Below are 21,909 nucleotides of genomic sequence, written 5' to 3' on the forward strand. Positions count from 1 at the left end.
CAAAACTCTGTCTCAAAAAAAAAAAAAAAAAGTTACATTTCTCAAAGATTCTTGTTATTTTTGGATAAGAATTTGAATTTTGTATAATATTCATTAAAAATGTGGGCTTTAAAGTTAAATGGGCTGGGTTTATGACTTGTTACCACCATTTCTTCATATAAAATTCAGAAAATAGGCCAGATGTGGTGGCTCATGCCTGTAATCCCGGCACTTTGGGAGGCTGAGGCAGGTGGATCACTTGAGGTCAGGAGTTTGAGTCCAGCCTGGCCAACATGGTAATACCCTGCCTCTTAAAAAAAAAAAAAAAAAAAAAAACCCAGAAAATAATATGTTGAATATAGTAATATCTACCTCATGGGTGGCAATGAAGATTAAATGAGAACTTTAAACCTCTTAACAGAGTGCTTTGCCCAAAGTAAAGTTTTGATATTAACTCCTATTACTACAAATACATAATTCTTGAGTCATCGTTTTTTTCTTTTAAACATTGATTTTTGAAAAGCACGTTTCCTTCCTTTCCTAAAATACTCTTTCATTTTTTTCATCTCTTTAATCCATCTAATTTAATACAGTATGTCCCAAGGAGTTTTGACACTAGAACTTTTATTTCAGTCACGGAAATATGTTACCACAGTACAAGCAGCTTAGCCAAGACTGTCAAATTCACATTAGAGCCATTTGTAGAATTCTTTAAAAATTATTTTTAGGGCCGGGCGCGGTGGCTCAAGCCTGTAATCACAGCACTTTGGGAGGCCGAGGTGGGTGGATCACAAGGTCAAGAGATCGAGACCATCCTGGTCAACATGGTGAAACCCCATCTCTACTAAAAATACAAGAAATTAGCTGGGCATGGTGGCGCGTGCCTTTAATCCCAGCTACTCAGGAGGCTGAGGCAGAAGAATTGCCTGAACCCAGGAGGCGGAGGTTGCGATAAGCCGAGATCGTGCCATTGCACTCCAGCCTGGGTAACAAGAGCGAAACTCCGTCTCAAAAAAAAAAAAAAAAGATTATTTTTACAGGCCTGGCACTGTGGCTCACACCTTTAATCCCAGCACTTACAGAGGCCAAGGTTGGTGGATCAGCTGAGATTGGGAGTTCCAGACCAGCCTGACCAATATGGTGAAACCCCATCTCTACTAAAAATACAGAAATTAGCTGGGCTGTTGTGGCACACACTGTAATCCCAGCTACTCAGGAGGCTGAAGCAGGAGAACTGCTTGAACCCAGGAGGTGGAATTTGCAGTGAGCCGAGATCATATCACTGCACTCCAGCCTAGGCGACAGAAGGAGATCCTGTCTCAAAAAAAAGAAAAGAAAAACTTTATAGAAAACAAACAAAAAATATTATTTCTATTCTTCTGAGCACAGAAGACATCCCATCTGCTGTTTTATCAGAAAAATACAAAAATAGCAGAGTAACATTAAATCTAATTTGTTATGATTTTTAGCTTCATTTTCTGATGAGTCTTTCCCTTTACCAGGCAGTTCCAAAAGGAATCAGAATTGTTTATGAAAGGACCATGAGGGAAATGGGTATGTTTTACACTTCCAACATTAGACAATGAGTGATTCTTTTTTTATAAACCATGTAGTGCTGCTAACCTTTTTTTTTTTTTTTTTTTTTTTTTTTTTTGCTACTAATCCTTAAATTGGTAAATATCCTGCCTGTGTATGACTTCCTAGGGCCAAACCTCAAAATCATTTAGTTTCTGTCCTAGAGGAAAAGAGTGAGAATTCCCTGAAAAAATATTCTGTATCTCTTGTTTTGGCAGAAAATATTACAGAATAGAATATGAAGGAAACATAGACTATTATAGAAATTTATAGAAACTGTTAATACTGTTGTGTACTGGTTGAAAAATGCTGTCAAATGACACTTTTGAATCAAAAATATGATAAAATATGCAAGTTATTCTTCTGGCCTCTGTTAAACAGAATAACCTGAGTTGTGTATTTAGTGTAAGTCTTAACACAGAAATACCTGGTATGCAAATAGCTTACACATTTTTAGGAAAAAATTCAGTGTACTTGCCATTATCTACAGTAGGGCATGGCAAACTACCTGTAAATAATCAGCTAATTAGTATTTTAGGCATTGCTGGCCATTGATTTTTGTTGGAACTACTCAGCTTTGCTGCTATGGTACAAAATCAGCCATAGACAGTATGTCAGATAATGGAAGGAAGTATTCTAGTAAAACTTTATTTGTCGAAACAGGCATTGTGACAGATTTGGTCTCCAGGCTATAGTTTGTTAACCCCTCATCTACAGCAAGCATTACTCTATGTCATGTTTGATCATTCTTTTATAACAGTGGTTGACCTATGACATTTTTTTGTCTCATACAAACTGTCACTGTTGGATTATCATTGCTACTTTTGAGGATCATCCTTTTACTCTACTGCATAATAATATTAAAAATATTCAATACAGGCTGGGCGTGATGACTCACACCTGTATTCCCAGCACTTTGGGAGGCCGAGGCGGGTGGATCACCTGAGGTCTGGAGTTTGAGACCAGCCTGGCCAACATGGTGAAACTCCTTCTCTACTAATAATACAAAATAATTAGAGGCATGGTGACATACGCCTGTAATCCCAACTATGCAGGAGGCGGAAGCAGGAGAATCGCTTGAACCTGGGAGGCAGAGGTTGCAGTGAGCCGAGATCTCACCATTGCACTGCACACTGGGCAATGAGAGTGAAACACTGTCGCCCCCCCACCCCCACCCAGAAAAAAGAATTTTATATTTTATATAGCACTGTTGTCACTATAGTAAATAAATAAAAATGAATTCTAATATGTCATTATAATCATATCAATAAGGCATATTTCCAGTAATCTTTGAAGGCATTACCACACCAATTTAAGGAAATAATTTCAGTATTTTATGAGAATAGTAGAGTAGAGGCAACATAGTTTAATAATCATAGTTGCTTCTAGTTTTTTTTTTTTTTTTTTTTTGAAACAGAGTCTCACTCCGTCACTAGGCACCAGGCTAGAGTGCAGTGGCGTGACCTCAGCTCACTGCAACCTCTGCATCCCAGGTTCAAGCAATTCTCCTGCCTCAGCCTCCCAAGTAGCTGGGACTACAGGCGCATGCCACCACGCCCAGCTAATTTTTTTGTTTTTTTGTAGAGATGGGGTTTCACCATGTTGGCCAGGATGGTCTCAATCTCTTGACCTCATGATCCACCCACCTCGGCCTCCCAAAGTGCTGGGATTACAGGCGTGAGCCACTGCACCTGGCCTCTAGTTTTTTTAAGTTATATGCTGTGTGTCATGTCCTATGCTCAACAATTTATACACATCATTTTACTTAATCCTCACATTAGCCCAGTAAGTTACATTGTACTTACTTTTACCAATTAGCAGACCAAGTCTCTCATATTTATACAGCTTATCCAAAGTCATATAGTAAGTTACAGAGCTAAGATGTGAACTGATTCCAAAGCCTACAGACTTAACATCTTTTACACCTCTTTGTATGCAGAAAAACAGGTGCGAGTATTTGCAGAGACATCATCTAGTTCTGGCTGTATCTCTTAACTAGTTTCGTGTGTTTAGGCTAGTCACTAAGTTTATAATTTCTTCATCTCTAAAATTTTAGGGGATTGAATAATCTCTAAGGTCTAATGTTAAATGAATCTGGAAACTTCTCCCATAAACCACAACTTGTTTTTTCCCTTTTTTAAAGTTGATTCATTAATTCAAAACCATTTGTTACATATTTACTATTCTGCCATATTGATAGTTGCTGGAGAAGCAACTGTGAATAAAATACAGCCTCTGCCCTGCCAGAGTTCATAGCCTAGTAGGAGAAAGTAAACATGGAAATCAGATCGTTCTATGACTAACGAGGTTATTTTTTAGTTCTTGCTCTCTTGTTCCTTTAAAAAAAATACGGAGAAACCTAGCAAAAATAAAAAATACCTTACAGAGTATGATAATTATGTACTCTATAGCAGAGATCCCTTACGCTCGGGCCACAGACCAGTACAGGTCCACACAGCAGGAGGTGAGTGGTGGGTGAGCCAGCAAAGCATTATCTGTATTTACTCCCCATCACTTGCCTTACTGCCTGAGCCTCCTGACAGGTAAGCAGTGGCATTAGTTTCTCATAGGGTCACAAATCCTGTTGTGAACTGCACATGTGTCAGATCTAGGTTGCGTGCACCATTGGCTAACTAGTTCATCTTTTCTCTGCTGATGTATAATACTGCCTTAGTCATATATCAAGTTCCCATATGTGAAATTTGTTTTTCTGTTCTATTCCAGGGTCTATTTTTCTGTCCCTGTGCTACATTGTCTTAATTTCTAACACATAATAAGCCTTTATATTTGATAGGGCAAGTAGGTGACTTTTTAAAGCATCATAACGGTAAAGGTTGATAAGCAGTGTAATGTAGTATAGTTAAAAAGTACACAGAAGTGGGAATCAGAAGACTTCCATTCAGGAACTGTTGTCAGTTACCAGTTATATGACAGACTCTGTTATGAACCTGATCAGTAGTTCATTTTTATATATGCTTTCGGTGACCATAGGCTTGGTGTAAGTGGTGGCTCACACCTGTAATCCCAGCACTTTGGGAGGCTAAGGCGGACAGATCACGAGGTCAAGAGATAGAGACTATCCTGGCCAACGGTGAAACCCCGTCTCTACTAAAATACAAAAATTAGCTGAATGTGGTGGTACATGCCTGTAGTCCCAGCTACTCGGGAGGCTGAAGCAGGGAATTGTTTGAACCCGGGAAGCACAGGTTACAGTGAGACGAGATTGTGCCACTGCACTCCAGCCTGGCACCTGACGACAGAGCAAGACTGTCTCCAAAAAAAAAAAAATAATAATAATAATAAATAAATAAATAAAAGCAAACCCAATGCAATATGTACTTCTATTAGTAAAGTATAGATTTCTCTTGATAGGGAACGAAACCAAGGACTCTGCTAACCCGATTCAAAACTAAGGTATCAAAAACAAGTATTGAATTTAGGACACCACAATAATAAAAATATATACCTTAAGTGGTTTTCTTTTTTGGCAGAGTATTTTTCCCCCTTAACATGAGTAACTTTTTTTCTGTTTAATTAAAAATAATTTAAACCCCGGGGTCTTTGGTGGATTATATAGAAAAATCAAAATACAGATAAAATTTTTTGTATGATGGTTGAAAAGGATTACTGCAGTTCTGTAGATTAACTCGTAGCAGTGTTAGTGTAGGTCTGTGATTCAGAAGATAGTGAATGTAGGCTATTTATACCTAGCTAGGCTGTTGTAGAACCAAGACAGTCGTCAAGACACAGGGCTTACAGTAAGCAGATGTTGATGTCTCCCTTCTTTGCCGGGTATTCTCTAGCTAGATTAAAGGAATACATCCGGTAAGTTTTTCCAGTTGTGAGGGTGATACAACATCACTAGGAATATAGTGTTTTCAGGAATACTTATAAAAGAATAGTTGAAAGTTTTCTTATTTGTCTGTTTTAATTATGCAAGGAACTGAAATATTTTGTGAGTTTTTTTTGGTTTGTTTTTTGTTGTTGTTGTTTTTAAGACAGTCTTACTGTGGCGCGATCTCAGCTCACTGCGACCTCTGCTTCCCGGGTTCAAGCAATTCTCCTGCCTCGGCTTCCTCAGTAGGTGGGACTACAGGCACGCGCCACCACTACCAGCTAATTTTTGTACTTTTTAGTAGAGACGGGGTTTCACCATGTTGGCCAGGATGGTCTCTATCTCTTGACCTGGTGATCCATCTGCCTCGGCCTCCCAAAGTGCTGGTATTACAGGCATGAGCCACCGCGCCCGGCAGGTAAGTTTTTTCTTTAAAAATACTGCGTGGTGCCGTGGCTCACCCCTGTAATCCCGCACTTTGGGAGGCCAAGACGGGTCAGGAGTTTGAGACCTGCCTGGCCAATGTGGTGAAACCCCGTGTCTACTAAAAATAGAAAAATTAGCTGGGAGTGGTGTTGGGTACCTGTAATCCCAGCTACTTAGGAGGCTGAGGCAGGAGAACAGTTTGAACCCAGGAGGTGGGTGTTGCAGTGAGCTGTGACTGCACCACTGCACTGCAGGCTGGGTGACAGAGTGAGACCCTGTCAATAAATAAATAAATAAACAGCATAGACATTCCGTTTACTATAGGGCTTTTTAAAAATAAAAACTAAACACTGTATTCCATTTCCTTTATTTCAATATTTTTCTCTTTGGTGGGCTTTGCCTTTCTAGCTAGTATATGGCCTGTTTTACATACTAACTACCTCACCATTTTGTGTCTCTGTGTGATTTAGAAGTAGATAATATTCTCCCTCTTCTTCTTTGTTCTTCATTTATAAGGGGACACTCTTTCTGTATAGTAGTAGATTGGCTGTTCTTCCTCAGTGTCTTGGCCCTCTGGCTCCAACACTCTACCAATGGCATCTTCAAAAAACAGGTGTTGGTTGAGTTGCTTTCTCCTTGTATTCCTGCCATGGGCAGGTGGTGACTTGTCTTCTCTGGAATTTTGGCTTTAACCAGAACCCTGTAATACAAAATGTTCTGTGTTACATCCCTGCTGTCTTCCAAATCTTCTTGCCTAATTGGAGGTTTTGGTTGTTACTGATTTTGTTTTTATTGGTCCTTCCCTCTTATTCAAGCATTTATGTTATGTGAACAATGTTTCTAATTTACACAGACAATACAGGTTAAGGTGCAGGCGCTAAAGAATCAAAGTTGGAAAATATTTTAGAGTTTCTCTCCTAGGCTCTCTGTTTTCTTTGCCTTCTCCTTTTTTCTGTGTAATCTTATCCATTCCCGTGTTTTAGACTGTACAACCCAACCTTCTTTTTGTGCTCCAGAATGTCTATTTACATGACGCTTCCTTTTGAAAGTCTACAAAGCATTTTAAACTTAGCTAAAACACAGCTCTGAATTTTTCTCAAGTCTGCTTCCTGCATCCTGTTCCCAGTTCTGCCCCATTCAGTGAAGGGTATCATCATCCACTAGTTGCTCAGACCCAAATTTGGAGCTATTTTTGAGCCTGTGTTTCTCACATACCTCAGATCCAATCCTTCAGCTTCTCATTACCTCCACCTCCACCTTAGTCCAAGCCATTCAGTAATTCACAGTGGCCTTCCTATCCATCTTCTTGCCTCTACTTTTGTTTCTTTAGTTTATTTTCAACACAGTAGCCAGAGGGAGTTTTTAAAACATAAGTGACATCATTTTGCTTGTTTGAACAAAACCCTTCTGTGGCTTCCTATTACTCTTAGAATAAAATCTTTTTTTTTCTTTTTTTTTTTTAACCATTCCCTGCAATGCCGTATATGACTTGAACCTTGCCTCCTCCTTTGACTTCATCTCCTACCATTTCTCCTCCATCCATGCTCACTTTTAGCCTAGCTGGCCTCCTTGTTATTCTTCTTTAGAGACAAGAAACTGGTTCTGTCAGGATTATTGTTGCTCCTGTTTCTTCTGCCTAAATCCTTACTTAAATGTCATGTCCTTGAAGAAGCCTTTACTGACCATTTTGATAAAGTTGCTTGCTGGGCGGACACTGTGGCTCACTTCTTAATCCTAGCACTTTGGGAGGCTGAGGTCGGGTGTTTGAGACCAGCCTGGCCAAAGTGGTGAAACTCCATCTCTACTAACAATAAAAAAAATTAGCTGTGTGTGGTGGTGCATGCCTGTAATCCCAGCTATGTGGGAGGCTGAGGCAGGAACATCCTTTCAACCCAGGAGGAGGAGGTAGCAGTGAGCCAAGATCCTGTCACTGTACTCCAGCCTGGGCACAACAGAGTGAGGCTCTGTCTCAAAAAACAAAATAAAATAAAATCTTGCCTCATTCACCACCATACCACACCCACACACTACCTTGTTTTGTTACCTAGTTCTTACTACTGTCTGAAATTGTAAGAGTTCGATAGTTCCCGTACATTGACAGCACTGCATCCTTACCCTGCTCTAGAATAGAAGTTCAACAAGGGCAGGGAATTTTCTGACTCATTTGCTGATATATCTTTTGTACCAGGTCACAGTAGCACTCAGTATTTAAGTGACTCAGTTAATTAGCTGTGTGACCTTGCAGATCAGTTCACTTCCCTAGAGTTTGATTGCATCCATAAAACAAAGGGATAAGACTGGATCTATAAGGATAGGATTTAGACTCTAGAATCAGTCATCTAGAATTGAAGGCAACCTCAAAATCATTAAGTTGAAGCTTCTTATTTTATAAAAAGTGATTTGACCCATGTCACATTGTTCAGGCCAGTGCTCTTCACATCACCCAGTTGTTCTAATTCTGTGATGTACTCTGATTAGCTGTCTTTATCTTTGTTTCATTACAATTGTATTAGTTTTAATTTTTATATTCTTTACCTTCTTCCTCTTCATAGTATTACTTATGTAAGTCATCTCTTTACAAATTCTCATTTTTCTTCAGTCCTTGTTTTCTCACTGTTTATTGGGTAACTGTTTATTGGGTATAAGCAAATGTGATTTGAAGTGTGTTTCCTAGCTCTCATTCTTCCCCTTACCACACTCCACTTTTTTTTTTTTTTTTTTTGAGACACATTCTTGCTCTGTCATCCAGGCTGGTGTGCAGTTGTGCAATCTCAGCTCACTACAACCTCTGACTCCCAGGTTCAAGTGATTCTTCTGCCTCAGTCTCCCGAGTAGCTGAGATTGCAGGTACCTGCCACCACACCTGGCTAATTTTTGTGTATTAGTAGAGACGGTTTTTCGCCATGTTGGCCAGGCTGATCTCCAACTCCTGACCTCAACTGATCTGCCTGCCTCTGCCTCCCAAAGTGCTGGGATTATAGGCTTGAGCCACCGTGCCTGGCCCCCACTCCACTTTTATGAGATGTTCTCTTTTGTGAGCCCCCCTCCAAAAAAAATGTATATAGTCATGGTCAACATGTATATTTTAACTAATATGATAGATTTTTAAATCCTGGAAAAGGAAAATAACTTTGTAGCAAAACTAGTCTCTAATTTCCCCATAAAGTTTTTCCAGATTAATAGGGCTCATAGGCTATTAGAATAAACCTTAGAATTTACCTATTCCAACTCCTTAATTTTTAGTTGGGAAATGCATCTATCAGCATAGAAAACACTGAGCTAAACGAAGATAAACAGTTCTTCAGGACTTCTCAGAACCTTTAATATACTAATGTATAATCCCTCTGGAGGGGGGCGGGGGCGGGAGACTCATAATACCCAAATTTTATTTTACCACAGAATATCTTACTACGGATTGCCTTTTAATGTATTCTGGGATAGTGGTGCCCCTGAGACACATTTTTGAATATTTATTAGGTGTCAAACACAGTTCTAAGTACTTTATGCTTTTCAGCCTATGTTATCTGCCACATTCATGTGTTCCTCCTTAATATTTTGCCAATATCCACCTTTAAGAAGTAGTATGCCATGTTGGAGAATACATGTTGGAAAATGCAAGAAAGGATGTGTGTGTGTATGCAGAAGTCCTATGTACTGATTCATTTACAGATTTATCATGTTTTCTATCTAGTTGATCATGGCTTTATTTATATAGCTTACTTTACATATTTATAATATTCACTGCATACTGTAGATTAAATATCAGTATAATTTTTGATAATTTCTTAGAGAAATTCATTTGTAGAACATTTGCTATCTATCATAATATAAATTTACATTGTATCTCATGAGCTTTTGGCATTCTATTAATACAGTGAAAGTTTTCCTGGTTAAATGTTTTGTCAGTTCATAGTCTTTTCTACTTTTTAAAAAGTTGAAAATATATGGGAAGAAAATGATGAAACAGAGGAAAACCCCCTTACCCCGGCAAATCAGTGTAACCACAATTTACATTTTTACATACTTTTTCGTCCCTATGTGTCCTAGTCTGCTTTCTGTTGAATATAACAGAATACCTGAAACTGGGTAATTTTTAAAGAAAAGGAATTTATTTCTTACGGTTATGGAGGCTAAGAAGTCCAGGCTTGAGGGCTGCATCTGGTGAGGACCTTCTTCCTGATGGGAACTGTGAGTCCTGAGTTGATACAGGGCATTACATAGTGAGAGGGCTCAGTGTGCTAGTTCAGTCCTTCTTCTTCCTCTTACAGTGCCACCTGTCCTGCGCCTGTGATAACCCGTTAGTCTATTTATGGGGCAGAGCCTTCATGTCCCATTACCTCTAAAAGGCCTCACCTCTGAATACTCCCCTACTGAGGTTTAGGTTTCAATAATGAGTTTTGGAGGGGACAAACATTCCAACCCTTTGTAGCAATCACTATGGTAGCTACTCTTCAGAGCGATGTAACCTAGCCCCCCGCCTCCAACCAGAGAACCACATCTCTTGCTCTTGAGTAGTCCCCTTTCCTTAAATCAGGCTGGCACTGTAACTTGCCTTTGATTAGTAGCAGGCAGCAGAAGTGATTCTGTATGACCCCAAGGCTTTGCCGAGATCTCTTGGAATGCTTGCTTTGGGAGAGATCAGCCTCTAGTAAGAAGTCAGACTACCTTGAGACCACAAGATGTGTGGAAGTGCAGGCTAGCCCTAAGCTGTATAGAGAGGCTTCATGAAGGGAAGGAAGTAGAAAGAGAGAAAGGGTGATTGAGAATACCAACCACAGAGAGTGGGAGAGATCTTCTTAGTCAGCTCCCATCTTTTCCAGCCATCCTAGTTGACATTCAAGTGAAGAAGCCATCCTGTTTGTGTGTCTAGCTCAGACTAACATCCAGATGATTTCAGCCCCAGCCATCATCTGACTGCACCTACATGTGATAGCCCAAGTGGGAATCACCCAGCCGAGCCCAGTCAATTCACAGAACTGTGGGAGATAATAAATTCTTCCATTAAGCCATTAAGTTTTGGTGTAGTTTTTTTCACAGTCATAGCCAGAACAGTGCATATTGGTATATTTTAAAACATACCAAAAGTCACATTTAATATATGTATAAATAATGTTACAGATATTACAGTTATGCACCACGTAACAATGTTTCAGTCAACGATGGACTGCATATGGGACCATGGTGATTCTGTAAGATTATAATGTTATATTTTTATTTGACCCTTTCTGCTTTTAAATAGATACCCAAATATTTAACATTGTGATACAATTTGTTGACATTATTCAGTATAGTAACCTGCTATACAAGTTTGTAGCCTAGGAGCAGTAGGCTATACCATACAGCCTGGGTGTGTAATAGGCTATACCATCTAGGTTTAGTCTAAATACCCTCTGATATTCACACAATGACAAAACTGCCTAACGATGCATCTCTCAATATATTCCTGTGGTCAAGTGACACATGACTGTATAATTCTGAATTATAAATATCATATTTGGCACATCAGTCTACACCTAGTTGTGTGCTGTAGCTGGCTTTCAGGCCCATAAGATGCAACTCCACATTCAGTGATGTCACAGTGGTTGCTTGAAAATGACCATTGAACTGGGCATGGTGGCTCACACCTGTAATCCCAGCACTTTGGGAGGCTGAGGCAGGCGGATCACAAAGTCGAGAGATCGAGACCATCCTGGCCAACATAGTGAAACTCCAACTCTACTAAAAATTCAAAAATATCTGGACATGGTGGTGTGCACCTATAATCCCAGCTACTCAGGAGGCTGAGGCAGGAGAATTGCTTGAACCCAGGAGGCAGAGGTTGCAGTTGGCTGAGATTGGGCCACTGCACACCAGCCTGGCAACAGAGCGAGACTCCGTCTCAAAGAAAGAAAGAAAGAAAGAAAATGACCATTGAAATTGGCAGATGCTGCAAATCAGGGCTTCCCTTGACCCAGAGAGCCAGTCGTTGAACAATTACCAGCACACCACTGTCTGTACTCTCCTTTTTTCATTTACGTTACCATTTTTTGAATGGCTGTATATTTGGTAATTTGTATATACCATAATTTATTTAAACAATCTCCTATTATTGATCTGCTATTTCTTTAGGATGTTATTTCTTGAAATAGAATTGCTAAGTCAAATGGAATACACATTTACATTTTTTATAAGTTTTACAAGATTGTATGCTAGTAAGGTTATACCAGTTTACCAACAGTGAGGGTGTTTCCCAGTGCCCCATCCCACACTTATTTTTATATTTAGAATCTTCATATATACATATTTAAAATTCTGTTTCTTTATTCTTAAAAATTTTTAATGGCTCTAAACCCAAAAGCTACAAAAGTTATGGGAAATGTCTCCCTTCTATCATCACCTGTGTTTCCCAGCTTCCCAGTGCCTCTCTCAAGGGTAACTTGGAATTTTACAAGGAATTTGTATATCCTCTTTTCAGAGATGTTCATGCATGTATAAGCAAGTATATTCCTTTGCTCCCTCTTTTTTATTCAGTAGCTCCCAAACACACTTCCCCACCTTGCTCTTGTCATTTAATGATATATTTTGGAGATCAATACCAAAATAGAAAAGGCTTTCTCAGTATCTTTTCTTGCCCTCATAGTATTCCATTGAGTGAATAAATCATATTGCTTCTAATATTTTACTGTTGGTGTATTATATATGTAAAATACTTGTATATACATCATTTCACATATATATGAATTATCTGTAGCATATATTTGTAAAATAATTGCTTAATCAAAAGGTATAATTTTGACATTACCAAATTGTCTTCTGTAGAGGTTTATGAATTTACCTGTCCGTCTCCAGTATATGAGAGTATTTGTCTGTACATTTGCTAATGCAATATACTGTCAAGACTCTTGGATCTTACCTATTTGATAGGTTAAAAATAGAGCCAGCATATAGTTTAACTATGAATCTGAGCTCTAGATTTGTCTTTTGTTTTTCATAAATTGTTCATATATTTTGCCTATTTTTCTTTAGGTCATGGGCTTTTATTTAGTTGTAGGAGTTTATTATTCATTAACAAAATTAGCCCTTTTATCTGCCATGTAATTTGCAACAATTTTATATCAGCTTTTTAATTGTCTTTTGGCTGTTACTACAATAGTTATGGCCATGCAGAAATGTGGGGATTTATGTAGCCACACTTGTCTCTTTTTGAAAGCTTTTTTTGTTTGTTTTACGGGGGCTGGAGTGCAGTGGCATAATCTCACTGCAACCTCAGCTCCTGGGTTCAAGCAATTCTCCTGCCTCAGCCTCCCAAGTAACTAGGACTACAGGTGCGCATCACTACACCCAGCTGATTTTTGTATTTTCAGTAGAGATGGGATTTCACCATATTGGCCAGGCTGGTTTTGAACTCCTGACCTCATGATCCACCCACCTGGGCCTCCCAAAGTGCTGGGATTACAGGTGTGAGCCACCACAACCAACCCTTGATGGCTTCTAAGTTTTGTGTCATTGTTAGAAAGTCACTCTTCACCTCTCTTCCTGATACAAAAGCTTTCATCTAGAACTTTATGGTTTCTTTTTTGTTGTTAATTTTTTCTTACATTTGAATTTTTGTTTTTATTTATTTACTTTAAGACGAGCTTTTACTCTGTCACCCAGGCTGAAGTACAGTGGCATGATGCAACCTCTGCCTTCTGGATTCAAGTGAACCACCTGCCTCAGCCTCCATCAGTGCTGGGATTACAGGCATGAGCCACCGCACCCTGACTGAATTTTCTGTCTTTTAGAAATTCATCTAGTTGTGAAATATCGTATGGCTTCGCCTCTGTTTTTTTCTAGAAGCCTGTCCAGAATCCATTTATTGAATAAACGCATTTTTTCTGAATGGTTTGAAATACCACTTACTTTAATACTGCTTACATTAAATAGTGTTCCATAATTACACAGTTTTAATTCCTATAGCTTAATGATGTATTTATCTTCTCTTTCAGGACTTTCCTGTTTGTTCTTGTTTGTTTTCCCATATGAACTTTAAAATCAGCTTGTCTTAATGCTCAAATAACTCTGTTGGTATTTTTATTGGAATTTTGGGATTGTGTCAAATTCAATAACAAAATTTAGGAGAATCTGCATTCTTACGATAAATTCTGACTAAGAACATGTTTGAAGTGGGGTGTGTTACATTTATAACGTCTTCAAATAGATCACTCATTTTTTTATTAAATTTATTCTTAGGTGTTTTGTCTCCTTTGTTATAGTTTGTATTAGTTATGTTAAGGCTACCATAATGAGATACCACAGACTGGGTAGCTGAAACAATAGAAACTAATTTTCTTGCAGTTCTAGAGGCTGGAAGTCCAAGATGAAAGTGCTGGCAGGGTTGGTTTCCTCTCAGGTCTCTCTCCTTGGCTTGTAGGTGGGAGCCTGCTTGCTGTGTCCTCACATGGTCTTTTCTCTGTGTGTACATATCCCTGGTGTCTTTATGTTCACATTTCCTCCTCATCTAAGGATACCAGTCAGATTGGGTTAGGATCCATGCACATAACCTTAATTACCTCTTTGAAGGCCTCACTTCCAAATACAATCACATTCTGAGGTACTGGGAGTTAGGGATTCAACGTATGAATTTGGATAGGGGAGACAATTTAGCCCATAACAATGGTAAATGAAGAATTTTCTTTCTTATATCTACTAATTGATATTTTTATATATGAAAGTTATTTATGTATTTTATTTCATACCTAGCAACCCTGCTTATAATTTATAATAGCTTTTACTTTATTCTCTTCGTTTTTCCAGGTATAAAATTACATTATTTATAGCCGGGCACGGTGGCTCAAGCCTGTAATCCCAGCACTTTGGGAGGCCGAGGCGGGTGGATCACGAGGTCAAGAGATCAAGACCATCCTTGGTCAACATGGTGAAACCCCGTCTCTACTAAAAATGCAAAAAATTAGCTGGGCATGGGTGGCGTGTGCCTGTAATCCCAGCTACTCAGGAGGCTGAGGCAGGAGAATTGCCTGAACCCAGGAGGCAGAGGTTGCGGTGAGCCGAGATCGCGCCATTGCACTCCAGCCTGGGTAACGAGCGAAACTCTGTCTCAAAAAAAAAAAAAAAGAAAGAAAGAAAATTACATTATTTATAAATAATGGTCACATTGCCTCCTGCCTTCTAGTTTTTAATAACCTTTATTTCTTTTATTTAATCGCAGACTAGAGCTGTTGCGACTGGTTTACTAAGAGTGGTGGCAGTAGATACTCTTCTTGTATTCCATATTTTAATGAAAATATTTCTGGTGGCTTTTGGTGTTTCCATTAAGCATGAAGTTTGCTTTTGGATTGAGATACATGGAGATACAGATACAGTGTCTTTAAGGACTTCACCATCATCTGTTTGTATTTTATTACAGTTTTTAATAATCAAGAATGAATACTTTTGTCAAATGCCTTTGTGGCATTTATGAAGATGATTATATGTTTTCCCTTTGCTATAATAATATGTTGAATTTATAAATAAATTTACTAATGTTGAACCATCCTGGCATATTCTTTTAATTTGCTGTTAAATTCTGTTTGCATACAAATTCCTAAATGAGACATAAATAAATAAGTTTTCTTTCTTTATGGAGCTTTTGTTAAGTACAATTTTATGCTTGCTTTATATAAACTTTTTAATAGTTTCCTTTTTCTGTGTTTTCAGACAATTTGAAATTATGTGTTCTTTAATGCCTTATTAGAATTTTCCTGTGAAACTTTTGGGTCTAGTGCTTTCTAAGAGGAGGTAGCTCTTTGACAACTTTATTCTATAATTATCTGTTCAATTTTTTTTATCTCCTCTGGCAGCATCAATTTTGTTAAATTACATTTTCCTATCATTTATATCCATTGTTTTTTAAGTTTATTTGCCTGGAATTGAGCAAAGTGATCTTTTAAAGATTCTTTTAATTTTTCTCTATTTGTATCTGTTTTAGTTTTTCTCTATTTGTATCTGTTTCATTATTATTTCTGTGTCTGTGTGTTCAGCTGTTTTCATCCCTTTGTTGTTTTGAATAGACTGGAGTCTGGCCTATTCCTTTTTCAAATAATCAACTTTGGGTTTATTAGTTCTGTGACTTTTTTTTTTTTTAATAAATGCTTTATTTCTTTTTTCTTTTCTTTCTTTCTTTTTTTTTTTTTTTTGGAGACAGAGTCCCACTTTGTTACTCAGTGCTGGAGTGCAGTAGCGTGATCTTGACTCACTGCAATCTTCACCTCCCCAATTCAAGCAATTTTCCTGTCTCAGCCTGCTGAGTACCTGGGACTACAAGTGCCCACCACCATGCCCAGCTAATTTTTGTATTTTTAGTAGAGAGAGCGTTTTGTCATGTTGGCCAGGCTGGTTTTGAACTCCTGACCTCAGATGATCTGCCTGCCTCAGCCTCCCAAAGTGCTGGGATTATAGGCGTGAGTCACCACACCTAGCTTATTCTTCATTTTCTTTTTCTTAGATTTGCTTTTTTGATTGATACAGTTAATATTTCTAGTTAATCATTATTCTGTTAATTTGATTTAAGGCTTCTTGTTCTGTAGAAGTTTTAAATTTTTAATAGTCAAACCTGTCAGTCTTTTCCTTCTATGACATCTTATTTTCACATTACTCTTTTAAAAAAAAAGTCCATCTGCATCACCACTGCCCCCACTGCTGTTGTACATATGATCTCCATTCTTTCCTAGTTTACAAGATGGCTAATATCAGCCAAATATCTATCTTCTGTCTATCTAGGTAGATAGATCTGGCTCAGTGTATAAATTTATCGTCAAATTTTCAGGAGTGTATTTTTTCCACATAAGAAGAAAATTACCTTTTAAACCTTACAAATGAAAACATCAAATTTGTAGAATTATTTTACTCTCACTTTATTTAAAAGATTTTATAGTGGTCTTTCATAGAAAGTTATTTTTATATATTTAAGACGTTTTTCTTTCTGTTCTTCTAGGTTACTCAAATGAGTCGTCCAGACTTGATTCTCTTTCTGATGAAATACCTGATGGCTCTCATAGTTGGCATTCCCTCTGTATTTTGGGTTGGAAGCAAAAAGACATGCTTTGAATGGGCCAGTTTTTTTCATGGTCGTAGAAAAAAAGAGTAAGTTAAAATAAATTATCATGATGTTCACAAGCCTCACATTTATGTAAATTTTTTTTGTTTTGCTTATGTGAAAATGACTTGGATTTGGAGAATTATTCAAACAAGACTGTAACATTTTCAGCAATATCCAGTTATGATTGGCACAGTAGTGTGTCTTAATTTATTTTATTATTTATTTATTTATTTATTTTATTTTTCTTTATTGAATTTTAGGTTTTGGGGTACATATGAAGAACATGCAAGATTGTTGCATAGGTACACATGTGGCAGTGTGATTTGCTGCCTTCCTCCCCCTTACCTATATCTGGCATTTCTCCCCATGCCATCCCCCTCCAACTCCCCACCCCTCACCGTCCCTCCCCTATTTCCCTCCAACAGACCCCAGTGTGTAGTGCTCCCCTCCCTGTGTCCATGTGTTCTCATTGTTCAACACCTGCCTATGAGTGAGAACATGCGGTGTTTGATTTTCTGCTCCTGTGTCAGTTTGCTGACAATGATGGCTTCCAGGTTCATCCATGTCCCTACAAAGGACACAAACTCATCGTTTCTGATGGCTGCATAATATTCCATGGTGTATATGTGCCACATTTTCCCTGTCCTGGGCATTTGGGTTGGTTCCAGGTCTTTGCTGTTGTAAACTGTGCTGCAATGAACATTCATGTGCATGTGTCCTTATAGTAGAACGATTTATAATCTTTTGGATATATACCCAGTAGTGGGATTGCTAGGTCAAATGGAATTTTGGTATATATTTCTAGGTCCTTGAGAAATCGCCACACATTCTTCCACAATGGTTGAACTAATTTACATTCCCACCAACAGTGTAAAAGTGTTCCTGTTTCTCCACATCCTCTCCAGCATCTGTTGTCTCGAGATTTTTTAATGATCGCCATTCTAACTGGCATGAGATGGCATCTCAATGTAGTTTTGATTTGCATTTCTCTATTGACCAGTGATGATGAGAATTTTTTCATATGTTTGTTGGCTATGTATGTCTTCTTTTGTAAAGTGTCTGTTCATGTCCTTTGCCCACTTTTGAATGGGCTTGTTTGTTTTTTTCTTGAATTTTTTTCTTAAATCTGTTTTAGTTCTTTGTAAATTCTGGATATCAGTCCTTTGTCAGAAGGGTAAACTGCAAAAGTTTTTTCCCATTCTGTTGGTTGCCAATTCACTCTAATGACTGTTTTGGTGTGCAGAAGCTGTGGAGTTTGATTAGGTCCCATTTGTCTATTTTGGCTTTTGTTGCCAATGCATGTCTTAATTTAAAACTAAAAACTTATTTTGAGAAGATGGCCAAGTAGTCCAGAAGATGAGCAAGCTGCCTGTACTAATTCCGAATATATGAAGGAAGTCCAATCTTTATGAAAAGAATTTAAATTATAATTGTCTTAAAATTAAAAGAAAATTAATGCTTTTCTCTACGTTCTTACCTGATCTTCCTGATACTCCTTTGAAAGTTGGCATGTATTCTCTTCTCTCTTTTACAAATGAGAAAATAAGGTAGAGGTTAAGTGCTTGGCCAAAGTCACACAGGTGTTTACTGTTAGGAGCTAGATTAACTGCTATCTCCAGTTGTCCATTGTTCTTCCAAGCATACCAAAAGTGATATAAAGAAATACTCTTATTCCATTCTAATATAGTACATGTTAAAGCCAAATAGAAAAATGATATTAGTAGATAAATTGAAATGTGTTAGAGGTCATTTTAATTCATAGTTGGCCATACTGCATATTACAGTATCATTTGAGGGCATATTTAAGGATTCTTTATGTTCTTGTACCTCAGTTGTAAAACAAAACAAAAGCCTGCAGTTTTCACAGTGGAACAGAATTTTTACTCAGTTACTCTAAGTTAGTGGATTCTGTATTTCTTTTCTTTTCTTTTTCTTTTTCTTTCTTTTCTTTTCTTTTTTTTCTTCAGTGTCTCACTCTGTCGCCCAGGCTGCAGTCCAGTGGCTCAATCTCGGCTCACTGCAACCTCTCCCACCCTGGTTCAAGCCATTCTCCTGTCTCAGCCTCCCAAGTAGCTGGGATTACAGGCTCCTGCCACCATGCCCAGCTAATTTTTGAATTTTTAGCAGAGACAGGGTTTCACCATTTTGGCCAGGCTGGTCTTGAACTCCTGATCTCGTGATCCACCCTCGGCCTTCCAAAGTGCTGGGATTACAGGCGTGAGCCACCCACTGTGCCTGGTTAGATTCTGTATTTATTATGATTTTACTTAACCTAGGCTCCATGGAAGAATAATGTTTTGGGGAGTAGTCTGTAAATATTTTTAAATAATATGTAGAATGTGCCTTGTATTGGTTAATGTAGTTTTCTTAGATGATACAATTTGAAGTTGCTTTAGTTTCTGCCTCACTAATAAAGTTTGTCTTTACTGAAATACCAGTAATTAGCAAATTATATTAACAGAGATAAGATAATCACAGTTTAATATACAGTCAGCCTTTTGTATCTGGGGATTCCATATCAGTGGATTCAGTCAACAATGGATCAAAAATATTTGGGGAAAAAAATGCCAAGAAAATTCCAAAAAGGAAAATTTAAATTTTTGCATGCTGAGCACTATACTGAATCTATGCAAATAAAGTAACGTACCAAGATCCAACTCTCTTAGAGAGTTTCCTCCCTTGTGGGATTTACTCTGATTTGTTTGTATATTTTTGGGAAACTTTATTGTAATCACAGTAAAACACAATGCTGAGGAAAGGACTTGAATTAAACGTTCCTGGACCATGTATAAATAATTCAACTCTATAAATAGAGTTGCATTAGAAATTCCAAATAGAGCTAAACCCAAGCTTTCCTTATAGAGATTTATCTTAAATAGTTTGGTGGGGTTACTGGTTGGGCGAAAATCCTTTTGAAACTGGTTAAAACTCTCAGGGGCCCTTCCATTTGGTTTTCTGCAGCTGTGGATTCCCAGCCAACAGTCATTGTGATCTTCCAAGCCAGGATGTGCTCTGGGCTGGAGTGGCAGCCCCTTATTCTGGAGTTCAAGAATGTGGGTACCCTTTGGGTATTTCTAGCATTTGTCTGGTTAGCCTTTGAAAACAACTATAAGATAATCATAATAATGGGTATCAATTTATTGGGCACATTTAATACTCAAAGCACTAAGTACTTTACACATTAAATCATTTAATGCTCTAAACACTCTTGTGAGGGAGGACATCGTTTTACAGATAAGGAAACTGAGGCATAGAACCAAGATTTCATAACAAGTGATTGATAACATATAGATTCAAACCCAGACAGTCTGACTCCAGAGCTGTGTTCTTCACTGCTTTTTTACGCTATGCTGTAGGCTGGTTTCTAACATTGTGCTAATCGAATTAATGTTCTCTCCTTGAGTGAAGCCAAATTTAAGACCATGCTTATGCTAATAATTCTGACATAGATTTAAATATTTTTAGAAATTGTCTTTTGAATTACCTGGGTCATTTCACTTTTATCTCTCTGGACATTATCTGTAAAATGAGGTGACAAACCTTCACTGTTTGAAGGTGAATTAAATTTTTAAAATCACTAGAAGCTAGTTTGAACCCAGTTTGGAAAATAAAGTTAGCAACCAATAATGACTTGATGGGATGTATGAATCCAGATTTTATTTATTTATTTTTACTTTTTTTTGACTTGCTCTTTTTTGTGTCATATTTTTGACACTTTGTTTTCCAGATATGTGTAAATACTGTTTTATCATTACCTTGTGATTAGCCCCTAAGACTTTAAACCTAAGTTTGATCCTTGACTGTTGGTTTCATTGTGTGATTTTCTGAAAATTCTGTAATCTCTTGGAACTTTAGTTTCTTTGTCTGTGAAATGGGAATTACAGTATCTATTATTAATAGGTACCCAATGTTCCCTTAGAAATATACTCTTAGAATACAAAATATTAGCTGGGCATGGTGGTGCTTGCCTGTAATCCCAGCTACTCAGGAGGCTGAGGCAGGAGAATTGCCTGAACCCAGGAGGCGGAGGTTGCGGTGAGCCGAGATCGCGCCATTGCACTCCAGCCTGGGTAACAAGAGCGAAACTCCGTCTCAAAAAAAAAAAAAAAAAAAAAGAAATATACTCTTAGGACATGAATCTCTATAATGATGACATTATTAAGAGGATCAAAGGAGAATGTATATAAAGTACTCAATAAATACTAGTCTTCCTTTAGCCTTTCTACCCCAAGGTGAAAACAACGGCAATAATCCTGTTGTAATCTGATAATTTATAATATATGTAATTTCTCAGTATATGATCTAGTCTTTATATGTTGGAGTTTTAGTTTTGAAATGAAGTTGATTATCCAATTTTAACTTCATGATTCTCATAGTAAGTCCTTTACTTATATAAATCAAGACATTGTAATTAGCTCTTATATTAATTTCATTACTGCGTTGTTCATCATCATAAGTCATCTACTTAATCCTTTGATAGTAGTTAAAAATTTTTGTTCTTGAGAATAATTCTTTGCCTAAACGTTTCTCTTTAAGCTTCTACTATGTCTGAGACTTAATTTTAACTTTAATTTTTCATTTTATTTAATTATGACCTCTCACGTTTATTCCAGCACTAGACAGCTGCTTCTGTGTAAAATCAACTCATAGCCTAAAACAACTGCTCTTACAGCTTAAAAAAATATTGTATCCATGCTACAGTGAAGCCTCTACCGCATATATAAACCATGCAAGAAAACAGTTTTTCTGTTTTAGAGTTGTATGTTCATAATATTTCAGTGTCTTAAGAATGACAAATTTCTTTAGCTGAAAGGGACCTTTTAGAAATGTTGAAATTGTATACCTTCATTTTGTGGGTGAAGAAATGAAAGAGAAGGTAGTGACATGCTTAAGATCACATTTTTATTGATAAAGCTGGAAGTAAAATCCTGATTTCCTTATTCTAACACAGGACTTTTTCCATCATACCATCTTAGGGACAGATTGACATGGATTGTTATATTCTTTACTCTGTCAATAATGTCTCTTCATATCAGTC

The 21,909-nt window shown here is 37.7% G+C and overlaps 1 protein-coding gene across 5 annotated transcripts in view; it reads left to right on the forward strand.

The window, feature by feature from the left end:
• FZD3 (frizzled class receptor 3) overlaps positions 1-21,909 on the forward strand; it is a 90,758-nt gene that overhangs the window by 46,893 nt on the left and 21,956 nt on the right. For 4 of the 5 annotated variants that reach the window (XM_074384121.1, XM_039461183.2, XM_039461182.2 and 1 more), the window contains one exon: positions 16,767-16,915. In XM_074384121.1, the coding sequence (XP_074240222.1) occupies positions 16,767-16,915 (149 nt within the window). The other variant, XM_074384120.1, reaches the window with a different exon arrangement.

This window comes from Saimiri boliviensis, chromosome 13 (genome assembly GCF_048565385.1).
Source record: "Saimiri boliviensis isolate mSaiBol1 chromosome 13, mSaiBol1.pri, whole genome shotgun sequence".
Lineage (NCBI taxonomy): Eukaryota > Metazoa > Chordata > Mammalia > Primates > Cebidae > Saimiri > Saimiri boliviensis.